A 24,366-nucleotide genomic window follows, 5' to 3' on the forward strand; every position below is an offset into this window, starting at 1 on the left:
GTGTTTAACATAAGTTTAGATACTTGAAAGAAAAACGTCTGAAAATGATAAGTTTGATGTTCTACGTCGAATGTTATTTTAAGTACGATTGAATTGAGCCTCAATAAAACACTTCATAAATATTTAAGGTATATATGACGCAAGTAAATATGTAACAATAGCACAGTTTAAAATAAATTCAACAAGTGAGTAAAAATAAAACACGAGACAAAAAGTAACGTTCTTTATTTATTCAAAAGTTTCGGAATGTGTTGCAAAATTTAAATACTTATAAAACTTTGAAAACTTTTTGTTTATTGTATATTAATAAACAAAAACAATAATCTGTACTACTTTATTTTAAACCTTGAAATTTACTAAGAGTTTTACTTCTGAAGTTTCTGACAAAGTAGCTCTATATCTATTTCAGTGTTTTTATCTTAAAATGTTGTATGTACCTTGTTAAAGTTGTTGTAAACATAGTCAATTAAAAGGCTTATAAAGTCGAAAAACTAGTAATTCTTCGTAAAGCTAAACGTTTTGTTAAAAGGAGTTTGTTTTTAAATTAACTTTTAGTACTTTAACATTATAAGCTTTTTACAAAACTATTTGACATAAGAGTATGTGTTGAGCTTTATAACGTTAATTACAGCTAAAGCATATTTTGTTAAATAGCCTAAAAATTACATGCTTATTAATATAATAAAGTAAAAAATTTACGTACAGTAAAGTTTTAAAACAAAAGTTATTAAATATGAAAGTAACTAAATAGTTTAAATAAAGTGATAATAAACAAAAACTTTATTTCAATTTAAAGAACAAAAAAATAAGTTTGGAAATATTAAGTTAAAGTTTATCTTGTGTGAATAAATTATTTAATTTTTACAAAATAAAGAAAGCTGTGTATAATTTGTTTTATCAGTTTCTTTTTTATTAATAGTAACACTAAAACAAAATTAATGAAAAGAACACTTTTTAATGATTATTACTTATTTATATGAGATATCAATTGTTTTTGTACTGTAAAATTTTATTGCATTGCTGTAGTTAACACTATAATTTATTTTTCTAACCATACTTTACTGTTTTCATAATAGTTTATTTTTTCGCTCAAACATCTTAAACTTTAATTACCTATTAAATCTAGTTACATAAAGTGTATTTAGAAAATCTTTGTAAGTACTCTTTCAAGTTCTCTTTAATAATCGACAAATAATAACTTTTAGTAACCTTTTACAACAATTTTGTTTACTTATATTTTCTTAAGTAATTTGTTTTTGTTCTCTGAAGCTTAACAAAACCTGGTAAATCAAGTGATGAGGTAACTTAAAACAAAGTAAATATTAGAATTTTCAACAATAGACACATTACGATACTTATTTAACATTTTTCATGTTTTGCACTCTAAGTTTTGCTTTTTTCTTACTTTTATAATTCCATCAATACTTAAGAAAATTTTTCATTTTAACTTTTTTTCTTTGATACTGCGTTTTTTGTTAAAGACATAACTTTTTACTTTGTTAAAACACTCTTTTACAACTTTTTGTTTTAACTCGTTCTGTATAGTATTTAGTACATTGGTAGTTAATAGAATATTATAGTTATTAATTAAAAGAACTGAAGCCTTAAAGAGTTGGTTAAATAAATACATTATATAGACTTTCACTAACTATCAAAAGTATTAATTTAAGATTTAAAAACAAGTATCATGGAAATGTGGTCATTGAAAAATTTTATTTGAAAACATTTTTTTATCAAAGCTCTGTTTTCAAAGTTAAAACCAATTGTTTTGGTTTCGCAGTTTAATTTTGTCTTAAACAACAGTTTAGTTAATTTAAACAAAATATTTTCCTTAGGGTAACATTAACAACAACATATTTTATATTTAGTATAATATTTACGTTTGGAACGTTCTTACAGCGTTTTAGTTGGTTTAGTTTAGTTGCTTAACAAGGTAGTTATTTAAGAACTAGTTTGATATCTAGCGAAAAGCTATAAATAATTAACGATTTTTAAATGATAAAACTGAATAATATGTTTATAATTACATTTGATTATGTTTATATAGTTTACTTAGTTTTCTTAGACTATAAATAAATATTTAAAAACCTGCTAACAATAAAAGCTGCTATGAAATCGCTATTATAACTAGCTTTTTAAATTTTCGGCTTTATACTTATAAAAACTTATTACTACCTCATATGTAACTAAAAAGGCTCGTGGTTTTAATAAACTATTTTAAAATTGAGCCCATAGTTAAATCATCAGGGTATGAAAAACTGTAAAAAGAAATTAGAAATTTTAAGTTTATAGTACGCTGTAAAATAAGGCACCAATGTTTTAAAAATCTATTTTTATATTTAAAGTTGATTTTTTGAATTTATAAACTACTTTAATAACAAATATTTTCACAAACCTAGTATCAAAAAAAAACTGTTTTAATACCGTATCAAAAAAATTAATATAGTCATAATTTTTCAAACATTAAAAATAAAAATAAAACATAATTAACTTTTAGTTTATAACAAACTTCTTTAAAAGTTAAATCTAAAAAATGTAACGAATCATTGTTAGGCTTTAGACAAAAACTTTAAAAACAAAATCAGCAATACTTATAGTAAATAGTATCAATATTAACTACTATCAGTAAATTTTTATAACACCTAAAAAAATTATTAAAAAAATGTTTAGTTATAATAAAACAAAAACGTTAAATGAAGTCTGAAAACGAGTCTGATACCAGATCAGAAGTTTCAAATACTGAAAACAAAAACAAGTATGCTGGGGCATTGCTACTTTTTGTCATAGCATGTGCGAGGCTTGGTGGGGTTTGTTTTAATATAATGATATTTTTATAGTAGTTTTATTTTCCTTGACTTTAGTGTAGACAGTTTTGAAGGCGAATCTAAATATATATTTTACTCATTTTACAAATGTATAATAATAAGTCTTTTAAAAACAACCGCCAACTTCAATTTAAAAATTCATGATTTATATGTTCTGTGCCGATAGTTTTGTAAAATAGTAAAATTGATTAAATATCTTAACTTCATTACTTTTTGTATTTTACCTTTTATATTTAATTTTAACCATGCAGAATTTTTTTTCAGACTAAAGTTAAGTTGTTTCATAGATTTTTTTACAGGGTATGTTTTTGTCTATTCACGGGCCAACCCTACTTACACTAGCAACCAATGTAAATTCAAGTACTAGCCAAGTTTCCTGGTTGTTTAGTGGAAGATCTGTTGGACTTTTAGCTGGTGGGGTCGCAACAGGGTACATGATGAAAAAAACAAACAACATGATTGCATTTTGTAAAAATACTGTTTTTACTAAACTTATTTGTTTAAACAAGTTAAAGTTATACTGACAAAAATCATTTGCTTAAAGTATTTGTTAAAAGATAGCATAAACAGTTTTCATTTAATTTACTTTCTATGGTCCAAAGTCTTTTTAAATAGATTGAGATTTATTTAAAGCTTAGATGCAACTAGTTAATAAAAGTTTAAAATTAAAAAAAAAAGTTCATACGATCTCGAAAAAAAATATTTTTGTTTAAGTAAAAAGTCTGATTTTTTTTTCTATAACAACTCTTTAGCTTTAAATTATCAACTTTAGAAATAAACTTTATATTTTTTAATCAGTTTCTTATTTGAAAATCTTAGTTTATAATGGCTACTAAAAAGAATATGGCAGATGATTTACTTTATTTTTTGTATATAAAAGTAATAAAATATAATATAAGCCCGTGAAAGTCACTTCTACTTATTTTTTATTTATTTAAAAATATTACTAAAAGAGACTTATTCTTTAAGCTAGTCTATAAACTTGAAATCAATACAAAAACAAAGATTAACTAACGTTAACAAAAATATATTGAAATATTAGAGTCTTTAAAAACTTTTTTTCGATATTACAGACTTATGAAAAATATTTAGAGTCAAATATTAATTTTATTTTAGCATTAAAACAGTTGTTTTATATTTTTATAAACAGTTGTTCCGACTGATTATTTAACTTATCTTTCAGGCTTTTCTTCACTTCTCTTAGCTGCAGTTATAATTGCGACTCCGTGGATAACTGATTTGTGGCTGTTGGTTATTGTTGTTATGGCTGGAGGTGTTGGATTTGGGTATTTAGATGCAGGTTTTTCATATTTCTTAGAATGTTTTTAAAGTATGTAAAATAATGTTTTTTTACAGGTATGCAAGCGCTGATTCTTCAGTGCTGGGGTGAACGAAAATCGAGACCCTTAATTTCTGGTTACCACTTTTCAATTTCTATTGGTGCCTTTCTTGCGCCTTTGATAGGTTTTTTTAAACAACTAAGGTTTATTTTTATTCGACTTTTAATATCTTTTAACTTATAATTTGTAGCTCAGCCGTTTTTAGCCAAAGATGGTAACTCAACAAGCGACGATGTTTGTCCTAAAGGTTATGGTCCTACAAGTAATCAAAGTACTACTAACGTTAGTTTTAATTTACACAAGTTCTTCAAATAGTGACCGTTTTTGATTTTTATTATATGAACCTTAAAAAATGAGTAGTTTTTTTATTAAAAGTTTTTAGAAAAGTGTACTTTTTGAAAGTGTAAAGACTTAAAAATTTTTATCAATATTTTTCTCAGTTTAAACATTGCAGATAACAACTTTATTAAATTATCATTATATAAACTACATACAAAGCTTTTTACTTTTAAAGTTAACACCACAGTTTAAAAATACTTAAATATTTTTTTCAATTAAAAGTTTAATAATATTTATTGTTTTTAGGCATCTACAATGAATATACCATTTTTAGTTCAAGTTTTGGTTGTTTTTATATATACTTATACTCAAAATATATTCAATGTATAACAGAACTGCTTTCTATAAGAAATGATCTATTCACTCTTATAGTTTCTTCAGAATACAATTTTTAAACTTCACCAGCCACCGACGGTAACACCTCAAGTGGATGGTCACTGGTACAGCAACGTCGTTTGGGCATACATGATTTGCGGTGCTACTTTAGTCGTAGTTGCTGTTATGTTCTTGTACCTATGGTGGATCGATATTGAAACAAAAGTAAGAAGCCAACATCGAGATGAGGTTGAGCAGCGGCCAGAAACTGACATTAAAGAAGCAACACTTCTGATGAGTCTCATTTGCTTGTATTATTTTTGCTGCGTGGCAGGCGAAAGTACATACAACAGTTACATTTACTCAGTTTCAATTTGTTCTGATTTAAACTTTGGAGTAAGTAGTTCACGGTCTATTTTGAACTGTTTAAATATCACTAATAAAAAAACTAATAGAATTTAATTTACTTGTTTTTTTGCCATAAGTCAACTTTTTCATACATTATTTTAGTAAACAAACAATAGTATTTTAATGACTAATTGGAAATCTAACTATTATTTATAATAACTGAAATAACGAAATGTTTAAAGAGTTTTTTTTTAAGTTTAGTTTTGTTTAAGTTTTTTTGCTAAATATCAAACAGGTAAAAGAAGCAACAAATATAAACTCAGCATTTTGGCTTGCATTTGGACTCGGAAGACTTTCTGGAGTGTATTTCTTTAAAAAATTTAAACCACGTACCATAATTTTAATAGACTTTTTTGGCACTGTAATAAGTATGGTTGTCATGGTGATTTTCGGTGAAACATCTATTCCAGTGGCTTGGGCTATTACTTTTTTATACCCGTATCTTCAGGGAACAGTGTACCCTGGAGGAGTATCATGGGCGTCCCAGTACATAAATATGTCAGGAAAATACATTTGGATTTTTTCAGCTGGCCAAGCTATTGGAACAATGACTCTTGTACCCGCGAGTGGTTTCATTTTTGAATACGATCCGTTTAATGTTATGTACGTTGTTCTTGGTTGTTCGATCTTAAACAGCATAGCTTTTCTGTTGATGATCTTTGAAGGTAAACGATTATCAAAAAGACTTGGCTTGTTCAAAAATGAAACTAATGACATGAATGATAACAGTGAAAAATCAAGACTTTAGTTAGATTGCTTTATTGATTTAAAACGTAATGAAACTTTTAATTTGTAAGTAAACATATTCTCATGTTTTCAATGTTTTTGCTTTACTTGATACTTTTAAAAATTTAATTCTACACTGTTTTTATAAGTTCTAAAAATCTGAGTTTCTCATTAAAACTAAATTAAAGCTCATGTAATCTTTTAAAAAATAAATAATATTTCAAAATAATTTTATTCATAGAAATATTCTACAGGTTTAAGACTGTTTCCATTACACAAAACATATATATGTGAAACAATTATTTAAATCAATTTAAATAGTAAACAAGTTTGGTAGTTCTTTTAACTATAAGGAATTGATAAAAGTAGAGTTATATTAGTATGAGAGACCTTATGGAATTTCGATAGCTAAAATTCTTTCTTGAAAAAATGTTGTACGTTAATCTATCAGTACGTATGATTTTTCTTTTAATTGTACTAATTTACATTTCGCTGTTTCAAAACCATATAAATTGTGTTTGAAGTAAAAGTAGTATCTAATACATAGAAGGTTTATTTACTACACTATGTCAAGCATATTTAAACACTTAAGTATAATTTTTGTACATTTATTATAGATGTCTTTTGATAAATTGTAATTTTTTCATTGAAAAAACTATTTAAAAACTTTAAGTTTTGTATAAAGTAGAAATAGTACTTAACTTTTTTTAATATATAATACTTTAAGTTGTCATTTTATAAACTGATGGTATTTATGCAATAAATTTATTTAACACAATTAGGCTAAAAGTTTGCCAATTTTACTGTATAACAAACACTTAATTCAACCAACTTTCTTTACATGATTTAAACATTTTTACTAAAAATTACGATTTAGGTTTATAGTTAACGATAATATATGCCAATAGTTTATAGAAAAGTCAATTAATAAGTATTATAACTAAATAAAAGCTTAAAATAAAGTTTGTTAAAAGTTTCTTTGATTTTTATAGCCTTAAATTTTTTTGGAAAAAACTACTCTTCTTTTTAAATTTTTGTATACCTCGAAATAGCTTAATAATCTAGCTTACACACAAAAAACTTTATTTGAAAAATAGTTTACGATATGAAGCTATATGAATTTACGAAATATCTATATATCAAGTATGACCGACACTATAGTTACTTGAAGAACTACTGATAGTACATAGTTTGTAAACAAAAAGTTATATTTCATGAAGAAGTATTGAGAAAATAGTTAAATCTTAAAGTGCTTTTTGTGAGAACTAAAAAAATACAATGAACAGTTTGAGTTGCGCATTAAATGCTTCCTTTTTAAAGATATGTTTAAGTGTTAAGTATAATTTATTCAAAGTCTAGTTTACCTTATTTGGATTTATACTCATTGATACCAATTTTACCTTCTGTATGAGAACTTGTTTAATTTATATGAGTCTTTTTCGTTAGTGTTAAATGTTATAGAAATTTTATACGAGTCTTTTTTCTAGTACAGTAACCTGCCATCTAGGTACGCACTTCCTAAATACGAACTGTAGGTATTGTACGTACTCTTTTGCCGAAAAGCGTTAAGTTCAAAATGCTTTTTTTTACTTTATAAATAAAATAAAAACATACTTAAAAGAAGTAATACAAAAGTATTATACTTTAATACAACTTAAACTATATCTAAGTTAAATAAACTAAAACTAAAAGAACTAGAAAAAGTTATGAGCTTACAAGTTATATATAAAATCCAATATTTAAAACTAACATATCACAGATTAGTTATCTAACGAAAACGAACAGTCCAATTTGAATTTTTAAAACCCCATGATTAAAACATAGAAATAAAAAACACCTAAAGTGTCATAAAAAATTTAGATAAACGAAAACAATCAACAGTGCAGTTAACATCTACATACCCATTTATTGAAGCATAAACGTAAAAAGCGTAAAAAAATATAAAATAAATTAGATATACAAAAGTATGTCCATATAAACAAAATAAATAAAAAGTACATCTCTAAGATTAATAAAATTGTTAAAAACTTTTTCTTAAATCAAGCACTGCCAATAATGACAATGGAAACGACAGTCTACTATAAGTACCACAACATTTTATACTTATCTCTCGTGTTGTCTACCAAGACAAGTATTTAAAATGCAAAAGTGGCTAAATAATAAGTAAGCAGGAGTTAAATCCTATAACCCTAAACTAGCTTTTTTGAATAAACACAGTACAAGCATAATCAAGGTTTTAATTTTTTTTTTAACTTTTAATTAGTTATATGTACAATGTAAATTTTGGAGCTACAAGGAAAAGGTAGATTGAAAAACGATATAAAAATTAGTAAACATACATAAATACTCAGAAAATGCTGTGGTTATATAAACTAAATCACCTTCCACAGAGCCCACTTTAATGGCTTTTAATAATTTATTGAAAAAATTCGAATTTTAAAAGAACAGAACATAACTTTTATAAAAACAATAAAATTGATTTTAATCATCAGCTTTAGATCCGAAATGAATTGCACTTTAAAGTGTTAAATCATTGATTTTAGAGTAACTCGGAGGTGATAAAAAAGGCACAGCCAATAGCAGATGGTCCCTGTTTGTAGGCTCTGCTAATTAAATATATGTTCTTTTTTAAATTTCGAAAGGCTATGCGGAACCCCTGAGAGGCGTCGCGGAACCCTAAGGTTCCGCGGAACCCCATTTCAGAAGCATTGGTCTAGTCGACATATGAAAAGCTCCTCTTAAAATTCAGTAAACTTTAAAGTATTTAATGTTATAGTCACTTATTTGTAGTTTTGTGAATTTTAGTGATTTATTTAGAATTAAGAAGAAAGATTAATTTTTGCACTGAAATTTTACTCTTCCGTAATTCATAATTACGTCACCATGTTTTTTTTTGTATAACTTTTGTATCAATTTTTAAACAACTTTTTTCCGGGAAACAGGTCAGAAAAGCAAGGGTGACACTTTAGCACAGAGTGACACTTTAGCACGGAGTGACACTTTAGCACGGAGTGACATTTTGGCACAGATTTTTTTTCTTTACTTAAATCACATTACGTACTGTACTGTTTAAAAATCTAAAAACGAACTATGCAACAAGTTAACAGGCTTTAAATGAGTTAAAAGTTTAAGCTTTAGTTAAAACTGAAACAAAAGTAAATTTTAAAACTTTGTTAACTTGTTTTATTATTTAACTTTATATGAAAATATTTTGATACTTTTGCTTTAAAGTTTTTGCATTCAAACTATTTTAATAAATAAAGGTAGCAATAAATACAGGCCCTAGGATTATTAATGCTTTTTTTTAAATGATTTAACTAATTTTAATAAGGATAAATTTTAAGCGTAAGTTTTAAATAAAAAAATAGATATATAAAAGTCAGAAACTTTCTTATTTCATTTTAAGCCCATACTAAAAACTTTATTTATAATTTTTTTTAAGACGATATTTTTAAAAGTATGAGAACTAGTTTTCACAATTATTTGTTTGTTAATTTAATTATTTTAGATATTTAAACATTATTTAAAAAAACATATTAAAAGATTTAAAACTGCTATGTGGAAAAATGTCACTCCGTACTAAAGTGACGCCGTGCCAAAAAGTCACTCCATGCTAAAGTGTCACTCCATGCTAAAGTGTCATTCCAATGCTAAAGTGACGCCGTGCTAAAGTGACACTCCGTGCTAAAGTGTCTTTCTGTGCTAAAGTGACACCCGTGCTATAGTGTCATCCTGTGCTAAAGTGACGCTGTGCTTTTCTGACACCTACTCTTTTTCCGGTGCACAACTTGTTCAAAGAAAATAACAAAACACATTTCTTTTTTTTAATTTATTTGTGTACATTCAAGTAGGTCTTGTCAAAAATTGTATCTTACTAAATTAAACTGAACTTAAATAAATTTATAATGTAGTTATAACGTTAAAGTTTAAAAATATAAAGTCACGTAATGATCAAGTGTAAAAATTCAATTCTATTTGAATAAGATTTTATTCAACGGATGATCTCGTTTAATTTAGTTCAAACGAGTGAAACATTGTTTTGTTAATAAAATTTGAAGTTTTCAATTGATCAGTCTCCTTATCATTAAATCGAGAACTTTTTCTGTGATATATGAAGTAAAAATTACACAAGTGTAAAAGTTCACTAAATGCTAAAGGACTTTGATGTACTAATAAAATTTGTTAAATTGAAATCAAACTAAAATAAACCAGCGAAAAAAACTAACAATAAAAATAAAGCTATACTTTTTAATTCAGTTTAAGGAATTAATTACTTTGAAATTATAAAATATAAGGATTTGAAAAGTCTAGTTTGATAAAAGAACTTTTTCTGCTTACATAAACTGGGCCTTAAAGATTGAATGCATAAGGCTTCCAGAATATGTTGCTGAAAAGAGTTTTCAACTCTCACTAAAACTAAAACTCTCGCACACTCATCATGTCCAATAAATGTTGTCCAAATACAGAGAAGTATTTTTTCGCTTTTCTCCGAACGACCATCAAACCAGCTTTTCAATATTTTCGGAACATGCTGATCGATTATTAATAATTGATATTAATGTTTTAGCAAATAGCAATTCATTTTGAATCTACAGCTGATGATTAAAAGAATTTTATTGTTTGTATAAAACATACGTTCTGTTAATTTTAAATTTGAATTTTCTCAATAAATCAAATAAATACTTAAATGTATATACTTATATTGAACAAATACTCAGACTTCTAATAAATTTAAACAAATATGTTTTGTTTTTATGGTGATAGTATTTGTTTTGGGAGTTTTGCTTCAGTCATTTGTAAATTTTAGCGGTTTTTAACATGACTTTATTAGACTTAATGTAGGTGACTCAAAACCGAAATTTTCTAATTACGCACTACCGATTGGTTACGCTGTGCTCAAAGTGCGTATCTAGGTAGCAGGTCAGTGTATTAAGTGTTATGAAAATAAGCTAATTTAGAATTTTCTAAAATATATCATAATTTTTTAGCTTGGTACTAAAGTATATTTGAATTTTACTAATATAATTATTTTATGCGAAATAACTCAACAGTTATATTTATCTTCAAAATTTCCAACAAATAAGTTTAGTTAGAAAATTTTAAAGTTATGTAGTAAATTTATCCGAATCTTTTTCCTTAGAGTTAAGTGTTATAAAAAACAGACAATTTTAATAAAAAAAAACTGTTCTGATTTAGTTTAATACTAAAATATATTTGAATCTACTAATTTTATTAATTTATGCGAAAAATATCAACAGTTATTTGCATATTCAAAACTTTTAACAAATAAGTTTATTTAGAAATTCTTAAGTATTATGTAGTTAAGTTTCTACAATTATAACTTAAACGTTTAAGTCATTATTTTCAATAACCTAAGCAGCTGTTAATAAGTAAAACTATTTTATCAACTTCTGTTAAAGAGTAGATACTTTAGATAATCATTAATTTACTCAACCAATAATTGTTTTAGATGCTCTTAAAAAAATAATTGACTTAATTAAAAATATAGAAAAGAAATAAAAGAATGAATGCTTTATTTTAATGAGTATTTTTCTGTAGTTTAAGGTTTTTTTAAACTATTCAAAAAAGTAAATCAAAACAACATTTTTTCATGTTTGTTATATTTCTTTTATATTGAAACGTAAATATTTTTGTTCAAAATAAATACCTACCTAGTTTACTCATATATAAGTGTTTTTTTCAATTTTTACATGTAGTAAGGATATCTATATGGTACCTTGAACCCGTGCAAAAGAGCGAATATTAAGCAAAAAGCGTACATTGTAGGAAAAATTTTACTCTTTTAAAAATAAATAACAGATAATATTTAATTGAATTTAATTAAAAAACAATCTACTTCAGTTTATTTTAGAGTTACTAGTATATTCTAATCTTATAAAGATCATGCATTTGTTTTTTAACTTTTTTCGTTTAATAATCTAATAAAACATCATAATCTTTTTTTCAATATTATTTTTATTTTACTCGTTATCGAAGTTTAATACGTACTCTATGCAAGTGCGTACCTTATCAATCTTCCTTCTGTATTTTTAGATTGTTCTTAGAAAAGTATAAATTATTGTTATAAAATATTTTTTATACTTTAATATCAATAATATTTAGTTAGTAAGAGTACAAAAGTTAATAGCCTTAATGACTTTTTAAATTTTAAATCAGGACTAGTATTAAAGTTTAAAAAAGTTTTAATTTGTCAAATCGAAATTTACGAAATAAAACACAACTTAATATAGTTTAAGCATTCATTTTTAGTACAATTTTGACGAACTGGTGCGACCATTTAATCAATGGTGAAAAAAAAGTTGTAGTTTAGAATTGAAAAATAGCTAAACAAAACTTAAACAAGTGAAAAATTACTAGTTTTGAAAAAAAGTTAAAACAAAGTAAACCATAGACATTTAATAAAAGGTTTAAAAAACATGTTAATAGGTATTTTTAAGGTTAGAGCAACACAAATAAAAATAAAAAGTAATAATAAACAAACCTTAACGAGTATGAATCAAATGCTAAAAAATTTTAATTAAATCTATATTTGAATTCATTTACGTCAACTGTAGAGTTTTAAGATTTTTTTTTATAGAATAGTTTTTCAAAAAAAATAGTTATTTTTACGAATAAATGTTTAAAAAATGGACAAAAAAACTACATAAAAATTTTTGTTGTAAATTAAAGTTTCTTAAATAATATAAACAGTAACAATCTTAGAATAATCGAAAACTGTAAAAAAAACATAAAAATTTCTTCTAACAAATTGATTTTAAAACTAAGTTTAGACTTTGAATAAAATTTTAAGATTTAAGCTTTTAATCTAAGCTTTTAACATTTCCTAACTAAGTGTAATGCAATCTACTAAACTTGTAAAGAAACTTAAGCTTGCAGTATTCAAATCTAAAATAAGTCAAACACGCACGATAATTTTATCTATGATGTTAAAAAAGTCGTGTTAATTTAATAATTTGTTTTTCGCACTTACTTTTAGTATACTGTGCATATGTAACTTTTTTTAGAAACACTGCCTTTATTCTAAACAAATTTCAAGCTTGTACCATAAACAGTCAGTCACATTAAATTAACTAAATTTTAATTAGTTTATGTAAACATTCTTAAAAAATCTTACGCTTTTCCATGTGTGTTTTGGTAGTTCATAAATTATCTTAAAGAGTTGAAAACTAAATTCTAAATAACATTACTTGAAATTCATACAGGCTAATTTAGTAAATTAAGTTTTTTTTTTCTTTTACGTTACTTAGACTTTATTAATAAATTATTAAAAAGTCACTAATATAATAAGTTACTGAATGTAAAAAAAACATAGAAAACCTTAATGAAATAAGTTAGATTAAAAAGTACTTGGTAATTAAAAAAAAATGTAGTTTGTTTATAACTAAATAAACTACACTACCCTGGTGATTTACATTTAAAACTATTTTCAAAACTTTACACATTTAATTATGTTTTATAAGGTGATAAAGTATTTTAAAAGAGTTGTTGTAAAAGAGTTGATAAAATAATTTGTTAATAAATTAAAACATATTATCAAAACTTAATATTACAATAAAAAATAGATATAACTACTTTTAGTGTTTAATTTTACTAGGTATAGTATACTAGTTTTTTTTACTGGCTACCTTTATAATTAAAATTAGATACAATTATGTTTTAAAGATAATTAAATAAGATAACAAAACTTGGTACAAATATATTATTGATTACAAAACTATTGCATGAAAAACCTCGTTAATTCTAAAGTTTTAGTGTACTGTTCTTGTAATAAAAAGTAGATTTTTGCTTTCATCTTTTGTATGTAAAGACTCGATTACACATTTATATAAGATTATACACGAGTCTGTTTTCATCTTACTGCACACATAGCATCAATTTTTGAAAAAGTTAAGCTAAGCTTAAATCTTTTTTAACATGACTAAACTTTTATTCTAACATTTTTATCAGTAAAATTTTTTAGTTAAATATATCTAACTTACCGTTTTATAAAGAGAAATGCTGTAATAAAAACATAAGTTTCCTAAAACTAGTTATATCAAAAACTAAATACATTCAAAGCAACAGCAACTTAACTATACTTATTTATGTTTAATGCAATATAAGTGTTTGCTTCCTTTCAAATCTATTAAAATAATTTTAAGTAAGAATAAATTTTCACCTAAAAACCATGGTATAAGTTTATCAATATTTCTACTTTTTGATTACAAATTTTCCTAGCAGTTTAAACAGTATAAAAAACATTTAATAACACTTTTTTTCATAAGTTTTAGTATTTTTGTTCAAACTTCATAGTTTTTACTTTATTTTGAATCAGTATTATTTAAATTTATAATGGTTGCTTATTTTAAACTTACGTCAGTAGGTAACAAAGTTAATAAATAAGTAAACATAACAAAGTTTTATAAAAACAATGTAAAATAATTCAATTTTAAATAACGCACAAAACTTTAGAAAGTAGTGTTTCTCCAAACTAATTTATTTATATCCGTTTGTACGAGAAAAGGAAGGTATTTTCGCACATATAAGTGTTTTATGCTAAAAACAACAGAATGATAAGAGCTTTTATTAAATATTAGCAAAGATATAACAAAGACTTTTAAGATACCATCCCAATTAACTACACAAAAACCATATGCTAGGTAGTGTTTTATATATAAAATTGCAAAATTTTGTTTTAGTGTACTATATTTGAGTGCAAATAAATAGCATATAAAAGCGAGCTTGTTCTATAAAATCACAAGTTTATAGAAACTAGTTTAGAACATTGATTTACGTTTTGAAAATAGCTCAAAAAAATTAGACGTTGGTTTGTTACAAAAATTCGACTAAGATTTTCAAATTAATTTTGATTAAAAAATTTAATTCCAATTACTTATAGACAGAAACTTTTTTTTAAATGATTTGAGTAAACTATGCGATAAAGTTATACTTAAAATATATATTAATTAACTTACAGAATTTCAAAATTCTGAACATTACTTAATGTACTTTTATTTTTTAAACAAGCCTTAAATCGAGTTAAGAACATTTAAAAGCAGTAAAGAGCAATATAATGAAATAAAAACTGTAGAATAAGTTACATCTATCTTAACTTTATGTCAAAAAAAAGTTATAAAACTGATAGAACTTAGAATGAATAGAATTATACCTAATAACAAACAAATTGATAAAAATCCAAACATATGTTCAAAAACATTTTTTCTTAAGAGTAAGAAAAAATAGGATTAGCAAACTAGAGAATTAAAACAAACTTATATGCAGATTTTACTTGAAAGTTGACAGTTATATTTTAATTAAAGATTTTATTGTTCATTTTTATAAAGTTGGTTTTTTATTAATATTTAAAAAAAATTGCAGAATCATAAAAACTTAAAATGTTACTTCAAATTATAAAATTCTTAACTGTTTTCTTTTTTATCTTATGTGGTATAATAGAATCAAAGCCAGCATCTGAAAACGAACAATTAATGGAAGTAATGAAAATTTGTTTAAATAACAAAGCTGAGGTATTTTAAATTTTTATTTTGAAGGGATGAAAAATAAATTGTTTATAATTAAAAGTATCTAAATTCTCTTGAAATTTAATAGAATTTTTTAAATTTTTTCAAGTCTTTTAAAATAAAGTGTTAAAAATATTTTAAGACGGCTCGAAATTTCTTACTTAAAAAAAGTTTCTAATCATTTTCAAGTTCTAACTTATCACTAAACAGTGGTGTTCATGGTGTCCACGAAACTCTTTTAAGAATTTGTGAAGTTCATTTTTAAACTCACACTATATACTTCTGAGTTCATGGTGAACAAAAAATATAAAAAGGTCTTCCACGTATTTGTAGGGAGTTTTGAGCTTTGGGTACATAGAGTTTTATTTTTTCAGTTTAGTGTGCACATATTCCAATTACTCTTAAAACCACTGCACTAAGTGCTTACTGCTGTATTATATTTTGTTTTATCTAGCTTTAGTATAAAAAAAAAGTTTTCATAACATTTCTTTCTGATAAAAACCATAAATAAAAGTAGCATGTATACTTTTATTTAACAATATTTAATTTTGTTTAATTTGTTAATAAAATCTAACAAATATTCTCTTTCTTCTAGGTACTAGGTATCAATTAGTTTCTTAATAATTTGTAGTAGTAAATTGTTTAGGTTGTACCAGTACTTTCTATATTATGAACTTGCGCACAAAGTTGACGATATTTAATTATTTTTTATACTTCATAGAAGTTTTTAGAAATTTTTAATAGCAACAGATAAAATTAAATGATTACAACAGTAGCTCTTTTTAAAATAAACTCATATTTAAGATAGTGTTTTACTGTACTATACAATAGGATAAGTAAAAAGAGATGACCTTTTGTTTTATTAAAAGGAAAAACATACATTTAGTAAATATTACATAAACACCAACTGCAAAATTTCAAATGATGTATAAAAAGTTTCGTATAGGCGGAATTGATTTTTTTAAACAAATTAAAATCATCTTAAAATAACCCCTTTGCAGTAAATATTAATACATGATATCTCAAAATACACAAAAAATCACTTTTTACAGTCAGATATACGTTTAAAACCGTTTAAGAAAGCTCAAGAATGGTTTAGTAAATCCTTAACTTTTTTTTGATAATTATGACATTATAAAAGCGGAAAATACCAAAATTTAAGTTAGAACTCTTTAAGTCTGATCATTTAAAAGCTAACAATTTAAAAGCTTGCATTAAGCAAGGTAACTAATTTATATTCTTTAAATAGTTCATAAATATAATATATGTTATAAACAACTTTTTATGTTGCTTATTTTTATAAGTTGAGTATATAGACAAATCTTAAAAGCACTCAATTTTTCTAAACAAAAACTTAAACATGCATCTTTATCATGTAGCTATAAAAGAGCTGCAAAATAAAAACAATACTTTATATAGTTACTGAAAGTTCCCTTTAAGTTAACACTTAAGTTATCTTATGAGTTTTTATAGATATGTGTCATTTAAATTATTCAAATATCTTATTTGCGTTGAGTAAAAAGAAAGTTTCTAAAAGTATAAAATTTTTGATGTCAATCTTGCTCTGATTATACTACCTGGTTTTCGACGTCACATTCAGTCACTAAACGAAGAAAACATAGTAAAACAAAGATGTCTAAATATGTCTCAATGCTACCTCAAAAACTTAATGACGACAAGCACGCCATAAATAATACTTTTTTAAATATTACATAAAATATAACAGTTTCGTTGTTTATAGCATTTGAGACTGTTTTAGAAAAATTTCCTTTTTATTTAGTACTGATTGGCACTCCTAAAAATTTAGTTTTTTCAATATCAAAGGCCATGGTAGCCATTCTCTTTGTAACTACCATGTAACAGTGTTGTGGTCTTTTCGTACCAGTGGAAAAGACACTTAAAAGGTGGAACTAATCTTTAGGGCCCCTTTCACCAACTTTGTTCAAGTTTCCAATGCATAAGGTTCATGAGGGTTCTTAGGTGTACTAATACTAAGTCTAAGTCTTTTTAAAACAGGAAACTATTTGTCGAATTTTTGAGAACAACTAGTAACTCTAGTAGTCATAAAATATTTGCATACAAAAATCTCATGCAGCTTAAGCTTATCTTTTTTTTTTTATTCATCTAATTATCTGAAAGCCTAAACTAAAATTAACAAATGATATAAGCATGAAGGCATTTGATCAGCTCGAATTTATTTTAAAAAAGTTCTTTTCCTATCTTCTTTTTCTTTTTAAACGTACGTATCTAATTTCAAATACTCCAACTATATCAGATAATATATGATTCAAAAAGTTTATGGTGATCTTTTTAATAATTTTTAGTTTTAATCATTTTGTTTAAAATACACGTATTCTTTAAAATAATATCAATTACTAATATTAAATAAGATAGTGTTTTAATTTTGTACCGCTTTCTTTATTGCATAAATATATAAGTTTTTGTTTGATAAAATTAAGTGTGTTAAAATTTCATTAATATTTATGTAAACAATATAAAAGGTTGTCTTAAAGATGTATTGGATTAAAGAACTACTTAATTAACTTAGAATAAGTATTTTGTTTAAAGTTAACGTTATTAGCTTTTAAATAAATACAGTATAAATAGCTCTAACTTAAATTATATAGTTTCCGTTTTTTGATGTCATGTCTGTGCCAAAAAACAATAAAGGTGTGTACTAAAAACAATTTTGACTTTCAATTTTTCCTAAAAAATTTTAAACATAAATCTGCTTATAAAAATTAAAAAGTTTATATTTTTTTGTGATATCTTGTGTTTAAATTTAAAGCAAAGGAATCATCTTTTACTCATTTTAAGTTGTTTTAAAAAAATTAATTAAGCCTGTATTAAAAGTTTCTAAATCATTTTAATACTTTGCATGAGATGATTTCGTGATATTTCCCTTTTTTTTATAACTGAAAAATAAAAGGTCACCTTTTTTATAAATACCCTAATGTACAGTACACATAACTTTTCATTTGTTGATACTCTGTACACAGTTTATGAAGTTTTATTAACCACTAGTTAATACCAATACGTTTTTCAATGATTTTACAGAAAACTCTTATCAGTATTAAATTAAGAATAATTTGTAACAGCTATAATGTAGTTATAAACTTTAACTTGCTTTTGTGCATTTTTGTAAGGCTATGTTGTTTTTTAACCAGTTTTAAAACTTCATTTTTCTAATCAATTATTTTGCTATATTAATATTAAATCTAGTTATAGCAAGTGTATTAATTTTATTACTTTTTTAAAATTAGGAATTCACTGGACCAGGAAGTGCAGGAAGTTTTCATTTAAATCAAGAAACAGTACCACAAACTTCTGTAACTGACATATACAACAAAAATCAAGAGAATAATGAAATATCTAAACGATCTCCTGAAACCGAACTTCTTCGAATACTTACTAAGTTAAGAAAAAAACTGAAAGATCAAAAAATGCAAAAGTTCTTCAAAGGAGAAGTACTCAACAACTTTTTAAATGGTAGAAAATAAATGTTACATTGAGGAAACTGACAAGATAATCTATAACTTTATAATTTTTTTAATGCTTCATGTATGCACTTTTATATGTTTATAATAAACTATGATCACAATAAATTAATTTGTTTTAGTTTTATGGTAAAATAAATTTATTTTACGACATATTGTAATCTGTGGCTTGTTTTTACTATAAATACTACTTTTATACTTAAGAACCGAGAAAATAAACTAATTTGAAAAAAAAATTTAAAGACGAGTTGCAAACGTTTTTATCGCTATTTTTAACAAAATGTATTGACGACTGAAAATATATTGTTTTACTACTTAATTCGAAAATAAATAGAAAGTTTTATTTAATTATTTGGTTAGTGTTAAGCAAATAAAAAGTTAGTCATTTTATCTATAGTATTTTTTTTTTTCATCTTTTCAATCATAATAAATTAACTTGATAATTTTTTTTTGGACAGTCTAACTACAGGGTTCGGCAGGCAATTGGTTCTCGCGGGCCAAATTTCAAGTTTCAAAATTTTCCGCGGGCCGCAGTTTTAGTTTTAGTCAGTTTTTATTTATAATCGATTTTAGTCATATTTAGCTACTTATAGGGGTCCTATTTAGAATGTATTTTTTATTTTAGAGTCTAAAGTTTATATTAATAAAATACATATGTCCCAATGTTATTTCTATCATTATTTATAAATTAATTTATTAAAATAACCGTTTTGTTGTTTTAATTTCCACCTAACTCTTTAACAATTAAATAAGCAATCTTTTAGACGTTTTGTGTTTGAAAAAAAATTACACAACAATAAAAGATCGACTTACAAATACAGTGATGAAATAAAAGAATTAATAAAATTTGATATCCATTTCCTCTTCTAGTTCGGAATCATTAGATGTTGTTTTTTTCTCTTTCTTCCAGTTTTTTGCATTTTGTAGATAGCCATTTCACGTAGTCATTTACAAGCAACTCTTACTGACATCTGAAAAAAATTAGCTTAAAAAACAGATGTGGATCACTTTGTACACTTTTTATATAATCAACTTCTGTTTATTTAGTTATCATTTTATTTTAAATTGTTGAAAATAATCTTTATATATTCAATACACTGCACATCACATATTTAAAATTTTAGTTTTTTTTGTTAAGTTAACTAAAGTACAAACTAATTATATATTATCATTTTCATTTTAAACAGCGCAAGTTTTTCTTTTAAGACCCTTAAATACTTTAATAATCTATTTAAAGTTTTCATGGTTTAAATTTTTTGAAACAAAAAAGTTACATCAATTACATCAATCCAGTAGGTGTATTTAAAAGTTAAAAAATGTAAAAAAAAACCAAGATTGAAAAACTTTGCTATTTCAACAAAATAATTTCCAAATTAAAAAATATTTTAGTTTTAGTAAATAGTTTTTGATATTTTTAAATGTTTCTTTGCAAATTTCAATATAGTGATAAAACAGTTATGAAAGAATCATTTTTATAATCTCATGTCAAACCAAAGACCTGAATGATAAAGAATTGACAGTTAGTAAAGCACTGTAATGTTTGCACAGTGTTTGTACACATAAAAAGCTTTATACTAAATAAAATTACTTATTGGACTGTCATCTTACTGGATCTCAAAAAATACTCAAATCCTAGTACGTAAGCTTTTGTAAACACTTCAAGATGTTTTTGTTTAAAAGTAAAAGAAAAATCTAAACTTAAAATAAAAAAATACTTAAACTACTGTATGTATTTTTTCACATATTTAAGCTTAAGCATAGAAGATGATAAATGGTTTTTGGTTTTTAAATGATATCAAGAAAGTTAGAAACAAAACTTTTAAAAATACTGTATTTTTTTAAAAACGTCAATTTAAAGTATAGTTTTGTTTAGCGGGCCAAATTTACATGCTCGAGGGCCACATTTAAGTGCTCGCAGGCCGCAGCTTTTCTTTCGCGGGCCGCATTCCATTTAAATAAATAACATGATCGCGGGCCGCAGATATACACTTCGAGGGCTGCAGTTGGCCCGCGGGCCGCAGTTTGCCGACCCCTCGTCTAACAGCATAATTAAATATAATATCAAAATTAAAGGTAATGCACTTAAGTAAATTTTATCAGTAAGTAACATTAAAACTATTTCTGAAACGGTTTAGGAACATCATTAGTAGTTCAAACCTTTTAGAATCGTTTATTTGAAAAATCTAAACTATTTAAGGAAATTTACAGCAAACAATTTAATTTTTCGAAAATAACAAACTAAAAAAAAAAAAAAATTATTTGTATTTTTGTAAAATGAACATTAAATTAAAGTTACAAAATAACTACATAATACTATAATGTTATTAAAAGCCTAAGTTTTAAAAAAGTATACAAGTATTACATAAATTTGAAAATTCAAAACTGCAAAGTTTAAAAAAAGAGCAATAGCCTAGATAACAAACTTATAGTTTATTTCTAATCATGGTTAAAAATTCCATTTAATATTTATAAAAAGCGAAATTAAACACGAAACACTCTGTATTATATTAAATTTGCATACAAAATGTGTTTTTTGAACCAAAATAATCAAACATATTTTAATAAAAATAGACTTGAATTTTATTTTTCAACTTTTAAGTTCCAAAGACTGTGTTATATAGTAATATGCAATCATGGTTGCCACTGATCAAGCTGAGAAAAATTTGCTGACTTTTCCTGACTTTTTCCTGACTTTTTACCAAAATTTTCCTGACTTTTCTAAATCAAACTCTTAAATTAAACTTATTCTAAACTACATAATCTAACACTTGAAACTATATAAAGCTTTCAATTTTATTTTAATACAGGTTAAAAACAACAGTCATCAAACTATTAGTACATCACTTAAACCATCTGTGTATGATTGATGTTTGTAATAAACAGCTCTATCAGCAAAATACTTGTATTATTACATTATAAACACAGCTTGTCTGAAAAAAGACACAATCTTTTAGCATTTCCTAGCATAAATGTATCTAGATAAACAAAAGTTCTGCTCCGGAGACTTTCAACAGCTTTTATAACAAATACTCTACATTCTTTAACAAATTTTAAGATCTTTTGTTCCTAAACTAGGTCTTTTTTCCTCAAATTTGAAAACAAATTGGTTGCTTCACAGACAAGATCAAAAGGCAGGTTTCAGGGAAGCTTGATCATTCAATTCAATCTTGAATAACTTGGGAAGGCTGAGGTTCGAAACTATCCCGTCTTTAATAAAGATACACAGCAATTTAATCACCAAGCACGAAATTTCCTCATGCATAAAGGCAACAATAGGCTGAGTACTCTGGTACAGTGTCAAAAAAGGTTGCATGAGAGATGCTACATAACTAAAAAAATGCATCTTCACTAAGACAAGATAATCAGCCACTGCATGCCTTACGACTCGGTAACATCTGCTGTCAGGACATTTACTCTTTGGACCTAACTTCCAAACATGAAAATAAAATTTAGTGTTTGGTCAAATTTCGATGGCACGATCAGCCACTTATACCTCTCTTATAACTTATTTTATAAATTTAAACAACTTGGAAAAAATTATTAAGAGGTAAAGTATACACGTTAGTTTATTACATAAAATACTAAAATAACTGCTTAGTTATAGAACTCAACTATTTACAAAAACAAAAAACACTTTGTTTCTAAAATTATATTAGATAAACGTTTGTGTATGTATCACAGTTTCACTATGGAAGTTTCCTTGCTACAGAAACAGATCATCAATACTAAAAAGCTTACAAAATCTGCTTGTTCAAGTAGGGAACTTGTTTAAAATGTTAAAAGAAATTTTTTGCAGTTTTATAAAGGATATTCTACTAAATTATACCGGATGAAGGCACTGGAAATAAAATTAAATATTTTTGTAAATTTCTAGGAAAATTTTTTCCTGACTTTTAATTAATCTTTACCATTTGAAGGCTTTGGAAAACAAGGGATTTTGTAAATTTAAACTGACAAAATCTAACTTTTTTTAAATTTTATCAAATTTCCTGACTTTTTTCCATAACCCCCCATTTTTTCCTGACTTATGTCATTTTTTAAAATTTTTCTGATCAAATGGCAACCCTGTGCAATACACAAAAAAATCAGAAAAATTAGAATCTGTCGTTTATAAAAAGATATCTTGTTTTTTTCACCTTGGTGTTAATACTTTACGACCTGAAAACTATTTTTAATCATGTCGAGTTTTAATTACAAAAAATTATTATTTATACCAGAAAAACTGACACTTTTTATTAACAATATAATGATAAAATTTAGTATATCATTAAGTGTTAAAAATTGTTTAAAAGATTTAGTTTTCAGTATTTTTTTACTTTTTTATTGAAAAATATAAAGGTTGGGCTTAAATTAGAAAACTTCACATTGCGAGAGTTTTTTATTGGATAAACTATTTACTCTTATTAAATTGTTTGATTATTACTTTTTAATTGAAACGCGGCCCATTAAAGTTATAAACAACGGCCCGCGAAGGAAAGTTTAAGAAACTCTCAGTAGATATTCGGAGGTTTACAGCAAATGAGTCGAAGGTAAAATTAGTTTGTAGCTCAAATGTTCCACTACATATTTTGGTCTGCTAAAGGAGTCAAAAAAAAACTGCGGCGTGTTAATATTTTAAAATTTGCCCTTGACATGTTCTTCAATACTTTGAACAAAACAACGTAAAACCAACTTTTTGCTTTAGTTTATAATGATTAGTATCATACTAGTTCATGTTTCCTTAATACTGTCCAGATACAACGGCTCCTCAGATACTAATATCCAGACAATTTTTTTTTCCTTGAGCTGACAATTCCTTCCCGGTTGCGAAAATAAACGTTTTCATTTTTTGTTTATATTTAGGTATGTTTAGTTTTGTAATAACATCGAAAAGATACTGTAAAGATAATTTATTTTTTAAATTGATTACAAAAGTTTTAATTTTTTTCTAAAAATTTTAGTCAATCAAAAAATTTAAAATATTAAATTTAAATTGTCAGATTCAAGGTTTAGTGGCCACCCTGTAATAAGACCTTTTCTTTCTAAGCGAAGAATTTTCTGTTGACTAATTACACAATTTAAAGTGCGAACTTGACAAGTATTAAATGTTATTACAACTATCAAAGGTAAAAAAATATTTCTTTTTAATTTTCTGTTGGCAACCCAACTAATAGTTTCCATGTACACTGTAAATATCTCTATTTTTAGTATATGAATTAATCTTTATAGGTCGTTAGCCAGATGAAGAAATATGTTATTATTTGATGAGAGTGATAAACAATTTTTTTCGAGTGTTCTTAATTATCTACACATTTTGAAAAATAAACCAACTATGATGGAATGAAAGAAGTGCGCTAATGTGTAAAATTGCCTGAACTGAATTGAGAATGGTCAAAGTATAACTTTAAATATTGTT

The 24,366-nt window shown here is 25.1% G+C and overlaps 1 protein-coding gene across 1 annotated transcript; it reads left to right on the top strand.

The window, feature by feature from the left end:
- The first annotated feature begins 2,693 nt into the window (after positions 1–2,693).
- Positions 2,694–5,975, top strand: LOC145828552 (sodium-dependent glucose transporter 1A-like). The gene is made up of 7 exons (XM_082936309.1): positions 2,694–2,807; positions 3,125–3,293; positions 4,009–4,125; positions 4,182–4,289; positions 4,356–4,447; positions 4,910–5,215; positions 5,463–5,975. The coding sequence occupies exons 1-7, from the start codon at positions 2,694–2,696 to the stop codon at positions 5,973–5,975; spliced, it is 1,419 nt and encodes a 472-aa protein (XP_082792435.1).
- Positions 5,976–24,366: the final 18,391 nt, after the last annotated feature.

Source organism: Thalia democratica, chromosome 2, assembly GCF_965202585.1.
Source record: "Thalia democratica chromosome 2, ktThaDemo2.hap1.1, whole genome shotgun sequence".
NCBI classification, from domain to species: Eukaryota; Metazoa; Chordata; class Thaliacea; order Salpida; family Salpidae; genus Thalia; species Thalia democratica.

Excerpts from the sequence above, each read along its gene's own strand:
- LOC145828552 (XM_082936309.1), top strand. The coding sequence starts at position 2,694 with ATGAAGTCTGAAAACGAGTCTGATACCAGATCAGAAGTTTCAAATACT. Across the intron at positions 3,294-4,008 it reads AAACAACATGATTGCATTTT|GCTTTTCTTCACTTCTCTTA; the intron begins GTAAAAATACTG and ends CTTATCTTTCAG. Across the intron at positions 4,126-4,181 it reads ATTTGGGTATTTAGATGCAG|GTATGCAAGCGCTGATTCTT; the intron begins GTTTTTCATATT and ends GTTTTTTTACAG.